This window comes from Protomyctophum parallelum, assembly GCF_964188405.1.
Source record: "Protomyctophum parallelum genome assembly, chromosome: 11".
In the NCBI taxonomy this organism is placed as follows: domain Eukaryota; kingdom Metazoa; phylum Chordata; class Actinopteri; order Myctophiformes; family Myctophidae; genus Protomyctophum; species Protomyctophum parallelum.
In genome coordinates, this window is record NC_139707.1 from 7,574,383 (window position 1) to 7,590,329 (window position 15,947).

Consider the following 15,947-nt stretch of genomic DNA (forward strand, 5'->3'; position numbering starts at 1 on the left):
TCCAAGCAAGTAGCCCCATGAATGCTCACACCACACCGCTCCAACACCGGACCTCTCTCATTTAAGGCCCTGGGACATCGCAGCGGGGAGCCTTTGTACTCAGCAGGCCGCAGCACAGCGGGACGTCGGCCCAGGTTCCAGGCCTAGTCTAGAGGAGTCTCCATCTGGACTCATGGCTCTTTATCAGAACCACCTGCCTCCGGGAGTGACGCTATCGCACACATCTCAGGGTTCCTTTTTTTTCTCTCTCTCTCTCCTCACCTCCTCCTGAGGAGAAGAAAAAAGAAAATCATTTTCAGCTTCCTGCTGACCCGCATGCCGTTGTGCCATGTTTCAGAGAGAGACACGGTATATATATACGCAGAGAGAAGGGAGAATGTGTGTTTGCGTGTCTTTCATTTATTGCCTGTGTGTGTGTGCATGCGTGTGTGTTCGTGTGAATGTACTCCAGTCTGGGTTAGGCTTAGAACTATAGGTTATAGGTTGAAGTTAGGGCACGTTTTTTGGGTTTCAATATAGTGGTGAAGACCACGTTTAAGCATATATACTATAGGGTTGGAACAAGAAACCATCTTAAACAATTTAACAAAAACAAAAATCTTTCTTCTTTGATTGTGAAAATAGCCATGCCGTCTACGACAAAAAGGTGTATATAATGTTATTGGAAATACATTTTATTATTATACTCATCATAGTACCCCAGGTATACTTTTGCAAGTCTGACAACATATATACCGATATATAACCTAACACTTTGACAAGAGACTCATGAGCTTTTCTCCCCGTCCATTTTAAGCTTGACATCTCCATTGTGATGTTATCAGTCTCCAGATAGCTTCAAGATGTTCACGTGAGAAGCGGAATATATACCACGCTAAAAGGTGTTTGAAGCTGCACTGTGTGACAGTCCTCTGTGTGAAGAAGGACTTTGATTTAAGGCTCCAATACATGTGTCAGGCGTACTTGTAACACCTCGCCGAAACCCTATATCTCCATCTGCCCGTGATTTATAATCCGGGACGACGAGACGACTCCCAAAACAGGATTCGCCGGCTGAGCAGAATGAGAGAGAGGAACAGAAGAGGGCAATCGCTTTCCAGAAATCTTTGATCCGTTCCTGCGTGCATGGCGTGGCGATGTGCTCGAAAACTAACGCCCCCTACTTCCCCCCGCCCCCGCCGCCAATCAAAAACAGGCGTCACAGATTCCCCCAATTAAAGCAATGTTTTCCCCCACAGTTTTGCATATGGCCAATAACACTGGGCAACCCGACAGACACATACAGTAGGGTTACTTCCAACGACACAGGGGAGAGTTCCTGCGGCAGAAAAGTCTGCAGCAAAAGAAAAAAGTTAAGAAAAAAAAAAAAAAAACGCCTCAAATGTCTTCAGAGAGAAAGATCAATGGCTTGAGCGCAAAGGATTGTGGGATACCTTCCAGTCAGCGTACTGTCACTCAAAATGGCCTCAAAGCGGCAGAGCGGGCACACCAGAACTCTCTCAACTCCGTCAAGAGAATCTCGTAAAATACCCTGTCAGATCTGTTTGGAATCCCCCCCCCCCCTCTCCCACCCCAATACACCCACCCCCGGTTCCAGTTTAGTATTTTACAGAGCAAGCTCCAGCCCATACACACTCCTATTAATCAATCAAAAATGGGGATCGTTTGCATATTTCTCCCACTAATGAAAGACGCAGAGATGAAAGGCCAAACGGGGTAGGTTGTTATTCAACCCGCAAGTCATTCTTTTCCACTTATAAGTGCTGATGGACATAGTTTACGGTCTAAAAACAGATCTGCTGCACATTAGGTCTGTGGATCCTCGAAACGCACTGCTCCTCCTTACATGCACCGTACATGTCCTAATTTAACAGCGCTCCCTCCGGGGTACATGTGCGGTGAAGAGGAGGGTTGAGGGGAGGGGGTAGAGGTATAGTTGATTCTGAACGCTGGTGGAAGAGATATCAGACAGAATAACGTGAATAATTATTGGAAATAATGTCCAGATAGATGGAGTTGTGCCAAATTATGAAATCATGCGCTTCTCCTCTCTCTCCCTCTGTCTCCACCTCCTCCTCCTCCTCTCTCTTTGGTACATCACCCGGCTCATTATTTGAAGTCATGCTTTGGAAAAACAGGTGTTTCCAATACTGGGCCCGCGCTGCTGTCTCCACGGTCCCGGACCCCCTTCCTTCATTTTCTGATGATGGTTCAGATATGATATTTCATGGCTGGAGGAACCACAGCACATGATAGGAAGCGATTGGGGCGGGTGGGGGTTGGAAGAAGCCGTGTGCACTTCAGAGGACATGCGTGTAATGGATGCTGATTGGCCTCCTCAATTCACGAGGGTCGGTGCCCGGTTAACAAGGGGGTGGGGGAGGGGGGTGGGGTGGGGGGGGGGGGGCTATTGGGGTGGCGGGGAGGCTTTGCACAACCACAAAGTATAATGATCATAAATACCGTGTGTTTCCTCTCACTCCCTCGTTCTCCATCTGTAATGACTGCGAGGGATTTGTCGGACCCCTTAAAACAGGGACATTGACGTTAACATTTTCAGCAATAGCTGTTCCTCGTTTTGCGGGGGAACCCCATGCAGGAACCCGAGCTCGAGGACCCCTGGGGGTCCCGGGACCCCACTTTGAGAGAACATATTCCTTTAAAAAACAAACGGGACTGCGTGTATTTTCAATGGAGTACCGCGAGTACAGCTGTCAGTTGATTCCTGTAAACAGAAACAGAAAGGAGAAAGAGGGGAAAAAATAGAAATGTTCACTTCTTCGGGGTCTTTCCTTCTAGTTTCCTTTCAGATGGGTGCGTTGCGTCATCGTACAAAACCCATGCAGAGAACAGATGTGTGTGTGTGTGTGTGTGTGTGTGTGTGTGTGTGTGTGTGTGTGTGTGTGTGTGTGTGTGTGTGTGTGTGTGTGTAATGGTGTCATCCCTGAACATGGTTGTTACTTAGTGACCGTGATTGACTGGCAAATCAACTGCAGCGGTTTTCACAACATTTTCACTGCCAGGTCTTTTGTTTTGGAGTCAGATTGTCTTTATTTTAACGCTTTAACCCATTCAGGACGGGAACCCCTTTTGGTGTCTTAAGGATTATGTTATACTTTAGCTTTTGAAAAATAGCAGATCTACAAGCTCATGAGTGCCGCACTACGAGCTTGTAGATCTGCTATTTTTTTCTTTTTTTAAATCTGTTCGTTCAAAGCGAACCTCAGCTCTAAATACCTCAGGTCTAAATACAGAGGCCGATTGTACAAATTCATTCTAAATCAGTAGTTCTCATACAAAATGTTACAAAAATAGCACAGATGTACAAGCTTGCAGCGCAACACGAAGTGACAAGCCGTGAACTTATTCATCTGCTATATTTTTTAACAGCCAATGCTATAGCACGGACGGATGCTTTCCCCCGGCTTGAATGAGATAAGGCATCGTTGGTACAATGCAGTCATCTTTTGGCCCATTTTTAGGTCGATTTCAGGAGATGAAATGTTTGTGACGATTATAAGTATGTTTGTTTAGCAAAACAAAATCATGCTTGTGCATGCCAGGGCCCTCATGGAGGAGAACAAAGGCCATGCCAGGGCCCTCATGGAGGAGAACAAAGGCCATGCCAGGGCCCTCATGGAGGAGAACAAAGGCCATGCCAGGGCCCTCATGGAGGAGAACAAAATTCAAAACCATGTAAATGAATTAAAATGTTTATTGAGATTTTGTGTGCTTGGCACCTGTATTTACAGTTTTTTTTTTAAAAGGCCTTCCAAAAGAATACTTTTGCTTTTTATTTTGTTCTTTTCACACATTTGTTTTCATAATATAGATCGGCCTGTAAAATTGATATATTGCTTGGCACTTAAATACACGTATCTACAACACACCAAAACATACTTTAATTACTCTGTTTTTTCCTATTGCTTCTTTATAACTTCTTTTTTCACACAACAACTTTAAAGCTTACGTTTTTCTTTTTTTTTCAGTTTTTCTTTTTTTGTTTGCATTCGCCATCTTATATATGCTTAAAAAGGTAATCCACTCAAGATTATTGAAGCCATTTCAGTCTCTCGGAAAAGAAGGTATTGATAAGATTGTGTGGTGATTTCCTGAATTGGCCCGTTTCCACCACACAGTAAAATCCTAGGTGCTATTTTAACTCGGAGTGCACAAATGGAGTACTCCATTTGTACGCGCCGAGTTAAACACTGAGGCGTTCAATGTGTACGTGGGCAACTTGAGAGCCGACCGGGCCCCTGTATCACACATGCAGGTAATCAGTCACCTTGGCTTTTTTTTAAGTCTTTGACTTAATCTGTCCACAATGTTGTATTGACCCTGTTTGACACGTCCAGCCACTGACCAGCACAGCACTGGTACCAGAGCTCCCATTCCATTTATGAGAGAGAGAGAGAGAGAGAGAGACCATCAGTCATTTGTTCATCTGTAAACCAGTTTCTTGTTCCAAGAAAGAAAAATACTGTAAGGCAACAAAACATTCTGTTATCGCAGAGAGAAGGCGACTGGCCGGCGTTCAACGGAGTCCACCGAAAATACAAGGATGAGTCATTGAGAAAAGGCTGTTGTTGATATTGCACCATACCAGATTGATGAGTTCACACCTGAAAGAAAAAAAGGAAAGATCCCCCGCGAGGCCGCGAGCGCAGCACCCCCTTAAAACCCCAGCTTACTTCATCTGTGGGTTTTGCTCTCAGAGTCAGCAAAAGGAACCGAGACTTGTCGTCCCAATTAATCAGCACGATTTAACACACAAAGGTCCTTATACGTGTGATAATTAAATAGGTGAGTTCCTTCTTTAAAGAGATGATTCATTTTGTACCTCCTCGGGGGTACAAACTCTTCCTGTAAAAAGCACCATCTCAACAGCGTTAACGTGTTTAAAACCACGTCGTAGATTTACAGACAGACTCGGCTAACGAGACTTCCCAAATGTGGGGAAACAGCGAGAGGCGAGCGTCTAGGTGACGATGATGTCAGAATCTCCTGGGTGGGGGGGGGGGCTTTGGGTGGTGTTGGGGCGGGGGGGGTCTTTGGATGGGTGTAAGGGAGGGAGGGAGGGCTTTTTTTTCTTCCTACACCATGTGCATGGACATCTGAGAGGAGGAGCCGTACTGGCGTCCGTCACAGGAGCCGCCCTGCTGGCCGGCGGTGGGGTTGCCGCCGCCGCCGCCGCCGATCATGTGCATCGTGTCCATGCCGCCGTTGGAGAGGTACTGGCGCTCGGCCGCGGCGGCGGCAAAGGGGTTCCCCTGGTGATGGGGCGGCTTCTCGGGGCTGGCCGCCAGGCGCGGGGAGGCGGCGGGGAAGTTGTATCCGTACAGGTTGTAGGGGTTGTGCAGGGAGAAGGCGTTGTAGGAGCCGGCGGCCGCCGCCTGCTGCATGCTGTGCGCATGGTGGCTCCCGCCGAACATGTGGGCCGCCGCCGAGGACGGGGAGGAGCCGGAGGAGGAGGAGGAGTTTGAGGAGGAGGAGGCGCCGGCCTGCATCACGTACTGCAGCTGGGAGGCCGAGGGGAAGGAGCCGTGCAGCTGGCTCCCGTAGCCGTCCATCTTGGCGCCGCCGCTGCCACCGCCGCCGCCGCCGCCGTTCAGAGACGCGTGGGCTCCGCCCTGCATGAAGGGACGGGACCGCATGAACATTAACTTGTTACGATTAGTGTGGCAAAAACAAACTATTGCGTTTAGCGATGTTATCGCGTTAATCAAAATGGCACTTTGGTTCATCACTTCCACCCAGTATCCCTAGTGGGTATGCGCATGCATACATTGAGTGGCAACTCGAGTGGCAAAGTTGAGTTTAACGTCGTTTAATGCAATCAAATCTGTTTGGATGTATTGGCTGTCAAGGCCAGAAAGTTAGTTTTTTTTTTGCCACTCAGTAAATACCTAGTGTATTACGGAGGAATTCCACGGTAAATTAAAACCTCCACGACATGATAATTGTGAGTGTTTCTTGTCATGATAAAGCAAATGTTGATTTAGTTCACTCATAGCCTTTTAAATACTTTACTTGCTCACTGTGAGCTTGTAGATCTGCTATTTTCAGAGTGCAACACCCGAGTGGAACCAAGCACAAAATGACTTGTCTTTTAGTTCTACTAAGTTCTAGTTCTCTAGATCTCTTCTATAATAGTCCCTCCCTAACATTTAAGTCTAGTTTATATTGATGATAAATATATATGATGATTGACAGGTGCACACACAGGTGCAACAGGCCAGGTAATGGTTTGGAAGGTATGGGCACTGAAGAGATCGAGATCACACGTTTTTTTACCGTTTCATATTGTATTGCATAAGTACAACTTGCTGTAATTCATCTGTTGAATAAATGGGAAGTTGGGAACCCAACAGCAGTTTATGCCTCAGTGGACATTATAATTTGTCGAACGTGTCAAAAGCAGTTTCTATATCCATGCATGTGCCCAGCCGAGTGGCAAACAGACTTTTCACCATAGGTTTAGTCGATGAAATCAACACTGTGACTGATAAACGATTAAAAAAAAAACGACTATCGTCCCCTTCCTATAATATACCTGCATGCCGGCGGCCGCGATCAGCGACGACGTCCTCTGGGGCAGGAAGGAGTCGGAGGGCTGCGCGGGGGCGCCCCCTGGCTGCCCCAGGCGTCCGTAGGAGCCGTCCGCCAGGCCGCCGTAGCCCTGCAGCGCTGCCATGTTGCTGCGGGCGCAGGCCGGGTACTCGGACAGGCCCAGGTTGCACAGCTGGCTCTCCCGGCAGCCCACGTTGAAGGTGTTGGGCGCCAGGTGGAAGGTGGGCGGCGAGCAGGACGGCGACAGCAGGTGGGCCGCTCCGCTAGGCGAGGGGGTTCCCGTGCTGGAGGTGGTGGGTGACGTTCCCGTGCTCCCGCCTGGAAAAACACAAAGCACATCACGGAAAGAGATGTGGTGAGATTATGTATCGCTCAGCATACCGTCATTTACAGTATAGACCGCTTTCAACCTGGTATCCCTATCTTGTCATTATAAGTTACTATAGAGCGTTGAAGCAAGTGTGAAATGCATGCCCCACTCAGTAATTATGTCTGTGTCCCTTTTATGCCCATATATGGAGTTCTTTGTCAGGCATGCCCAAATATGGAGTTATATGGAGATATAGAGGGGTGATCAGGTCAAGAGCCCGGGCAGAGGCTTTTGTGCTGATTCTGGACAACCGGCTATCTGACGGACTCGACACCGGGCAATGCGCTCCCTGTGGGGGTGTGGAACGTGTGTGTCGAAATTGAAGTCGGTGGGGCGAAGGGTTCTCGGGTTATGTGAATTACACTTGTACGTACACACAGAGACTTATTTGTGCATTTATAAATAATAATAACAGACAAGACTGAGCTTCTCTTCTTCCCAGCTAAGTCCTGCCCTATGCGGGAGCTAACTATTTCCGTAGACAACGCCCTGGTAACGTCTGTCCCAACAGCCAGGAATCTTGGTGTTGTCCTGGACAGTCAGCTCTCGTTCAAAGCTCACATCACAGCTGTCACTCGATCATGTAGGTTCACACTCTATAACATACGACGAATTAGGCCGTTCCTCACCCAGGAATCAGCCCAGCTCCTAATCCAGACAACAGTCTTGTCAAAACTCGACTATTGTAACTCCCTCCTTACTGGCCTACCAGCATGTGCACTTAAGCCTCTCCAGCTGATCCAAAATGCAGCAGCTCGCTTGGTCTTCAACCAGCCAAAATTCTCACATGTCTCCCCCCTGCTCCGCTCCCTCCACTGGCTCCCGGTCGCTGCGCGCACAGAATACAAAACTCTGATGCTGGCATTCAAAGCAACCAAAGGTATGGCTCCCCCATATCTTGCAAGTATGATTGAACCCTACAAACCCTCCCGCGCACTCAGATCAGCCAACGCAGGGAAACTGGAAGTACCCTCACTAAAACGCCGGGACAACGCTCCACACGTCCCAAACTCTTCTCGCTTCTGGCTCCAAAACTGTGGAATGCACTTCCCATTGCAGTCAGAACTGCAGCATCACTCCCAATCTTCCGCCGTAGCCTGTAAACCCACCTTTTCAGACTCCATCATGGCCCATAGCACTTACCCTAACCCCTTAGATAGCATTTCTGTTGGCTTAGATAGCATTTGACGCACAGACTTATAGCATGTTATGTAGACAGCACTATAATTGTATTGGATATAGTCATAGCACGCCATAGTACATATGTATAGCATAGTAGTAAATATGTATAGTTTGTATGTATAGTGTATGTATAGTTTCATTATATAGATATTCCACTGTTACTTTCTTAGCTTACGCATGTTTCATGATAAATGCTTTTATGTGATGTATTCCCATGCTTTTGTTCTTGCTTAAATGTAAGTCGCTCTGGATTAAGAGCGTCTGCTAAATGCCTAAATTGTAAATTGTAAATTGTAATAATACTATAATATAATATTATTATTTATAAATAGATCATAAAAGTATAACCCTTTTCAAAAAGAGGAGGAAAATCAAACATTGTCAAAAATGCCTGTAAAAGGTTCGGTGTGTTTGTTTGTACAGAGCTAATCTCGCAGACTATACTGGGCAGCCAAAACTTTGAAATGATTTAACTTTAACTATAAGGTTGAGTGAAGGGCAGTTGAATCTGGCATACGTCATACTGTTGATATACAGTTTTAGTTTATCTTCTCTTAGGGTCGAAACTAATAATAAACTTTATTTGTATATTTGTATGTAAAACAAAGTGAGTGGAATAACTAGCATTAGGTAATCAAACTATACTGTATGCACCTAACCTTCACTTAGTTGAGTTGTATAGCAGGTTCCATGTTGTTTCTTGCCATGGTTACTGCCAATAGTTGTCTATTGGAAATGGTATGAATGTGTTTATTCTTTATTGTATTTTTCTGTAGGTCACTGCATGCTACCCCCAACACCCACCCCCACCCTCAACACGTAACACTCAGTTCACACACACACACACACACACACACACACACACACACACACACACACACACACACACACACACACACACACACACACACACACACACACACACACACACACACACACACACACACACACACACAATTACACTCAAAGGAATGTTTAAGCCTTTTGACCGTACTGGGTCAAAAGTCCATGTGCTCCATCTGGTAGAATATGTACAGGATCTTCAGGAATTGATACTATATATATAGGTTACTGTACTTTATGTAAATTCACCACGGCTTAGCTTGTGTGTGACCCAGGTCATTGATATCTATATTATGCTCCAGAGTTCAGGTTGTTGCCCTCAGGGAATGAATCCACGTGGCAGACAATGCAATTGCAATGCAATACAAGACAATGCCATTGTTCACCGTGGCTGGGTGGTTCAACCTTCTTTTGAGCCAATCGTGGTGAAGGAGACATTATAAAAGACTCCTGAACAGCCATCACCAGCATCAGCCTGCGTTTGCCTTCAAGAGCTCACTATACACAAGGTATCCAGTCAGAGGAGAGGAAAGCGCAATCACTGCTGTTGAGTCAAGATGAATTTTCACGTTATTTTAATCGTCGCCACCATCATAGGCAGAAGTAGTCAGCTGACGCGGAGTGACTGCGAAACAATTGGAGAAGCGAGGCGACCAGAATTCACTGACATCGAGGTGACATGTGGCACCGACTCCATCAGTCTGGCAATCCAAGCCTGCCCTATCGTCTACACCGGCTACAACATGTCGCTGATGATTGTGAACCATATGTCGGACCCAGCCTGCGAGGGAACCCTGGATTTGTCTGCATCTCCACCCGTGGTGCGTTTCACCTTCCCCTTGAACAGGACCCATGCCTGTGGAAGTGTCTTCAGGACCACCAGCGCTGCCGGCACAGGAGTGTTCGCAGAATTCTCCAACATCCAGACAGTCAACGTCAGTGGCATTGTGCGATCCTCCGATCCCACCACAGGGACAATCACCTACAATGCTGAGATGAAGTACTATTACTCCTGCGCCTACCCCTTAGAGTACCTGATCAACAACACCCAGGTTGATGTGTCAGCCTCCTCTATTGCATTGAAGGACAACAATGGCAGCTTCATCAGCACCCTGCGCCTGGAGCTGTTCAGCGATAGTACCTACACAACGCCCCTGGTGATGCCACAGAATGGAATCGAGCTGAGGACCAAGGTCTACGTAGAGGTGAAAGCCACCAACTTGACAACCCAGTACAACGTGCTTCTGGACCGGTGCTATGCCTCAATCTCCTCACATCCTACCAACTCCAGCTTCTTCAACCTGTTTGTACCCTGCGAGGTTGACCCGCTCACCACCATGACCCAGAACGGGGTTAACCAGAGCGCCCGCTTCACCTTCCCGGCTTTCCGCTTCATGGAGCAGCGGAACGAGATCATCTCAACCTACTACCTGCACTGCATCACGCGCCTGTGCGAGGTCTCCACCTGCAGCGCCTTCATGCATTGCAACAACAGGAGAAGGAGAAGCACGGACGACGGCTCCCAACTCCACACCATCACCTCCCCGGAGATCGTCACCCAAGCAGAAGACAGCCATGCACTCTCAGCCCCACTGATTCACAGTGCACATGATGACTTGTCTACTAAGCTTGGTGCTGCTGTAGGTGTTTTAGTATTTGTGTGCCTTGTCGCCCTGTGTATCACTGCCGTCTTTTACAAGAAGCTGAGGAGGTAAACGTCCTCGAGCTGAATGTGTGATAGCATCAGGCTATTGGCTAAATACTGTCTTTTGAGGTGTACCATATCCGCCAGCTTGTCTAACATTTATTATTAGTTTATTATTTATTATTATTATTTATTATTATTATTATTATTATTAGTTTGTTTGTCGCTCAGAGAGACAAACGGCTAAACCGTTTGCATTTAATGTTCAGGGTTGCGCACATTATGCATTAACACTAAAAGTGTTAATGCATCTTTGCACTATGCTATTTAATTGGTTATAATGTGTGAATGTCTGTGGAATGTTTGAAAGTGAAGTCAATGTACAGTATTACTGTTTAACTTATTTAAATTATGATCTTGCTTGAAATAAAGATCGTTTTTCCCCCATTTATGTTTCATATGTTTTGTAAATTGTATAATAAAAGGCCAAAGGGCTCTGATTGGGCCCTAATTTGCTGCTGACATGAAGTCTTAGAATAGATCCATGTTGGAACCACATTCTGCGCACAATTTGATTCATTTTTGTAAGAGGGAGACCTGCCAATCTACGCGCTGGTTAGATCGGACATTTACACCGTGTGACAGTATAATAAGGGCTTAAAGGAGCATGACTTAATCAATCAACACAACACCCCACGAGGCCTTGAATTCATGGAGATGGTTCGGTTTTTGACGCAATAAGCCAATAATTTGATGCCCGGCGGAGTCCGATGCAGGCTCGGCTCCATGCAGGAAGAAATGACAGAAGGGGAAGTTGAAAAAGGCGAGGGGGTACACACATCGTTGGGGCTGAATTTTCAACCGAGTGTGCCATGCAGTCCCCCTCTGCCCCCCCCCCCCCCCCTCTGGCACCCTCTGGGACCCTCTGGCCCCCCTGTGTGACCGATGGCCCCCTCTGGGACCCTCAGTGCCCCCCGTGTGACCGCTGGACCGAGGGGCATCAAATGATTGGCTTATAGGAATGCGACAAAAGCAAAATAATCTCCGTGAATTCAAGGCTTCATGGGGTGTGTAATTGATAGAAAATAATAAGTAATTTTTGGGGGGAATTACTCCTTTAAGTGGTGTACAACACACATCTGTAGCAAAGCACCACACATAACAGAAAAGAGATATCCCCATCAGAAGTACACGTGGAATCAAAAACAAACGAACATTACAGCAAAAACAAGCAGAGAAACTGTCCCCGACGGGCGCGGAACCCCGGACATTCATCATCAAAAGGCTAATCTACAATGACGTGTTTTTAGAGGCTCATGCTTGAAGCAGTTAAGCGATTAAGCCGATCTGATGGATTGGGGGAGACGATTCCAAAGTCTCTGAGCGGCCAAATCCACAAAGAAAAGCAGCAGTCACACTCAGATTGGAAGCTGGAACGAGAAAAGGTCTCGGTCGGTCGGACGACTGGCTGCAGCGAGTGGGTCTGGTGGTGCTGACGGGGCCTCAACAGCTCCGTTATGGAAGCTGGGGCCAATGTTTCCTCAACCAATAACAATTAAATTATTATTAAATAAAACGATAGAAATGATGTTGTGACTTCTTATGACACTAAATAGAAATTCACACGGTATATTGTTGTGGGTGGGGGGGGGCTGAGCTAAAAACAAATATAGATGCAGAAGCACTGATATAGGTCACTGTAAAGAAAAAAGAAAAAAAAATAGTGGTGGAAAAGTACTACTGTTTTTTTTAAATGTGAGTAAAATGTCAATACTACTAGAATGTGAGTAAAAGTGTCAATACTAACTTAATACAAGCTTGTAGATCGGCTATTCTCAAATGGCCAAAACACTCTTACTTTTACTTTCTCTAATAACCTAAAACATGAACCTTGGTTGGAAAATACCTAAAGTTATCATTTAAGTATACAGTACTTGAATAAATGGACTTAGTTACTTACTTTACAGTTTACACCACTAAAAAAAAGCATATAGTAAACTTGGTGAAATATGTGATGTACAGGCTACAACTAGATGAATAGTGAACAACCTGCCAATGACATTTGTAAAAGCTGAAGGTGAACTTGATTGAGGCACGAGAAAATAATGAATAGGTCAAGACTGATGTTACAGATGTAATCTTTGAAAAAGGTACAAAGACATGCACATCCAATCCCAACGTGGGCAGGTGCTGAGCGGTGAGTAGTAGTACTATGCACAGATAAAGGAAAGAAGATACTCGCTCGGAGCCCACACTGAGTATCTTATTTCCTTTATCTGTGCATATAGATGTAATCTTTGCCACATTTCTAATCTTTTAGGTAAAAGAAAGAAGAAAGGAAGAATCCTTTCTTTATATTCTTACGATATGTTGTTGTGATGAGATGAAACATTGTGCAAAATGAAAGAAATAAAATCCACTGCACAAACAATTGTATTTTGTTTCATGATAATGTGTTCCAGTTCATATAGAATCTGTAACTCTTCATCTGCAAGAGATTTGACCCACATGTATCTCTTCAACCTCTTAAACCCCATCGCACTAAAGACCAAACGTCAACCCCCACATCGGAATCTGGAATCATATCATAAAAATATCTCGCTGTCATTATTATTGTTCTGGAGTCGAATGTGGATTCAGTTTCTGACCACGTCTGGTAAGCAGAACCTCCCGGCCCCCTTTATGCCCAATAAAATAAATCACTCATAATTCTCTCATCAAAAAGTACTGTATAGATTAGATATAGATCTAAAGCACCAAATATTTGTGTGTGTGTGTGTGTGTGTGTGTGTGTGTGTGTGTGTGTGTGTGTGTGTGTGCGTGCGTGCGTGCGTACGTGAGTGCGTGCGTACTGCGTGTGTGCGTGCGTGCATATATACAATTATACATACTGTACATTATATACATACATACAGTATACAGTATATGCATAAAGCATGTGTTGGCACACATTTCATCCAGTATGTCTGGCTTTGAGGAATGGGGGAAGGACAGCGGCAGGATATCAATCACACATTTCTTTATTAATGAGATTTTGGCCTGCGTTCATCCCCAGCGCTGTTGGAGAGATTCAGTTCGAATCCAGAAGAGAAAAAAAGAAAACCAGAGAGACACGAGCGCGATCTGGATGGGACGGGAGGGGGGGGGGGGGGTCGAGGGGAGGCATAACTAAATAATCCAGGACACTGTTGGCTTGGGTTGTGATTTTTCACCATATGCCTTCGATAATATCAACTAGGTCTGCTGGGTCTGGTCTCTTACACTCTGTGCGCGCTGTTACTTTCAAATAATGGCCACAGTCCACCTAGAAGCATGAGTTTATTTTTCTTTTTTTTTTGCAGGAGTTTGCTGTGTGCTGGAGGGGAATGATGGGACAAAGGTAGGTATATAGATAGATAGATAGATAGTTAGATAGATAGATAGATAGATAGATAGATAGATAGATAGATAGATAGATAGATAGATAGATAGATAGATAGATAGATAGATAGATAGATAGATAGATATTACTCTACCTCTAGCTCAGTTTCTCTTGCCACTCTTTAAGTCTATGACTAACAGAGAGAGAGCGAGAGAGAGAGAGAGAGATACACAGAGAGACAGAGAAATGGAGAGAGAATGACACACAGACAGAGAGAGAGAGAGAGAGAGGACGATAGCGTGGTGATGTCATGTTTTCCTAAAGCGGCTTCAACACAGCAGAACCATGAGGGAATAACTGATTAGGGTCACACCACACACGCACGCACACACACACGCACACGCACACGCACACGCACATGCACACACACACACACACACACACACACACACACACGCACACACACACACACACGCACACACACACACACACGCACACACACACACACGCACACACACACGCACACACACACACACACACAATCACACACATACAAACACTACGTGTACATTAACACAAACTAGGCTCAGAGGCTTAACTATGTGTGTGCCCACATGCATGCGCGCAGTGCGCGTGCGTGTGTGTGTGTGTCTGCGGAGGAGAGGGGGGGGTGGGTGTCTTGAAGTTCACTCGTGGCGCGAGTGCTTTAATTAAAGCCTAATCGCTTTGGAGAAGTCCAATGATAACAAACAGATGTCGTCGTCGTCGACCTCCCCCTCCCCCCCCCCGACGGAAAACAAGGCGTCACGTCATCGCCGCGGTAACCTCCAGAGGTACGAGGTACAGGGCGTGAGGAAATCACTTGTTTTAAGCAGCGAGGCCTGTGATACGAACCATGACTAAGACCTTAGCCTGCCTATACGCGAGTGTGAGTGCGTGTGCGTGCGGTGCGTGCATGCGTATGCGTGTGCGTACACGCGTATTGTGCATGCGTGTGTTCACATGTGGGCTGACGTGATGATGACTCGCGTCAAAAGCCGCGGGGTTCGTTCGCCCGTTTAATGATTTTATTTCAAGGCCTCGTGCGATGTGAAAAGTTCAGCAGATTTGGAGCTCTCTGTCCTCATTGCCAGAGAACCGCATGGTCAGACTCAAAACCAAGGTCATTCAGAGCATTGAGACTCGGTGACGTAAGCAGGGAAGACATGAGGAAAGAGAGAGAGAGAGAGAGAGAGAGAGAGGAGAGAGAGAGATAAAGAGAGAGAGAGAGAGAGAGAGAGAGAGAGAGAGAGAGAGAGAGAGTTCAGGCGAGGTCATTGACGGCTCGTGGCTTTGGAAGACTTCTTGCAGATGATCCAATCAAGTCTGTATAACAGTAATGTCATTTTATCAACAATTTTCTTGCTATTTTGTCCATCGGCTGCAGCGGGTCATATTTTTCCAACGGTCGTTTCCAGACGTCTGCCATAAAGAGAGAGAGAGAGAGAGAGAGAGAGAGAGACACCAGAGAGAGAGAGAGAGAGAGAGAGAGAGGCTTCTGGATTTATTCTCTGAAAGCTACCAGTTATAAGCCAGGTCTGAACGCTGAACTAGATCTTCCACCTTCCCCGCGATGAGTTGTGTCTGTTCTGGTTGTAATGTTCTGTTGACGTGGGAGACATTGCGTTCCTGCCATGTGTGTAGCAGCCTCAATGGAATGTTGCATTCTGTCGAGTCTGCTTGTCCAATAACGTTGTACCACCAGCATACATTATTTTCAGGCCGACTTGTTTGTCTATATTTCTGTCAATGTACAGTTATTTAAAAAAAAAAAATCATATTTTTTTGTTTGTTTTTTTTCAGTTTACTTACGTTGTTATAATTGGCGCCAGTGTTTATTATGTTATCATTATTTAAGTAGCCTATTTACGCTGCGGTTGGATGGGATTCTACGTGTGTCATTTGTGAAGGAGATTGATTGCCGTGGGTTGATA

General features: G+C 46.0%; 1 protein-coding gene across 1 annotated transcript in view; it reads right to left on the reverse strand.

The window, feature by feature from the left end:
• Positions 1–3,701: 3,701 nt before the first annotated feature.
• The window catches only part of tbx15 (T-box transcription factor 15), a 23,419-nt gene continuing 11,173 nt past the window's right edge, over positions 3,702–15,947 (reverse strand). The window contains exons 2-3 of the mRNA XM_083776146.1: positions 6,557–6,891; positions 3,702–5,633 (exon numbers count right to left, since the gene is read on the reverse strand). Of these exons, the coding sequence (XP_083632272.1) occupies positions 5,097–5,633; positions 6,557–6,891 (872 nt within the window). The 3' untranslated portion in view covers positions 3,702–5,096. The remainder of the gene's footprint in view (positions 5,634–6,556; positions 6,892–15,947) is intronic.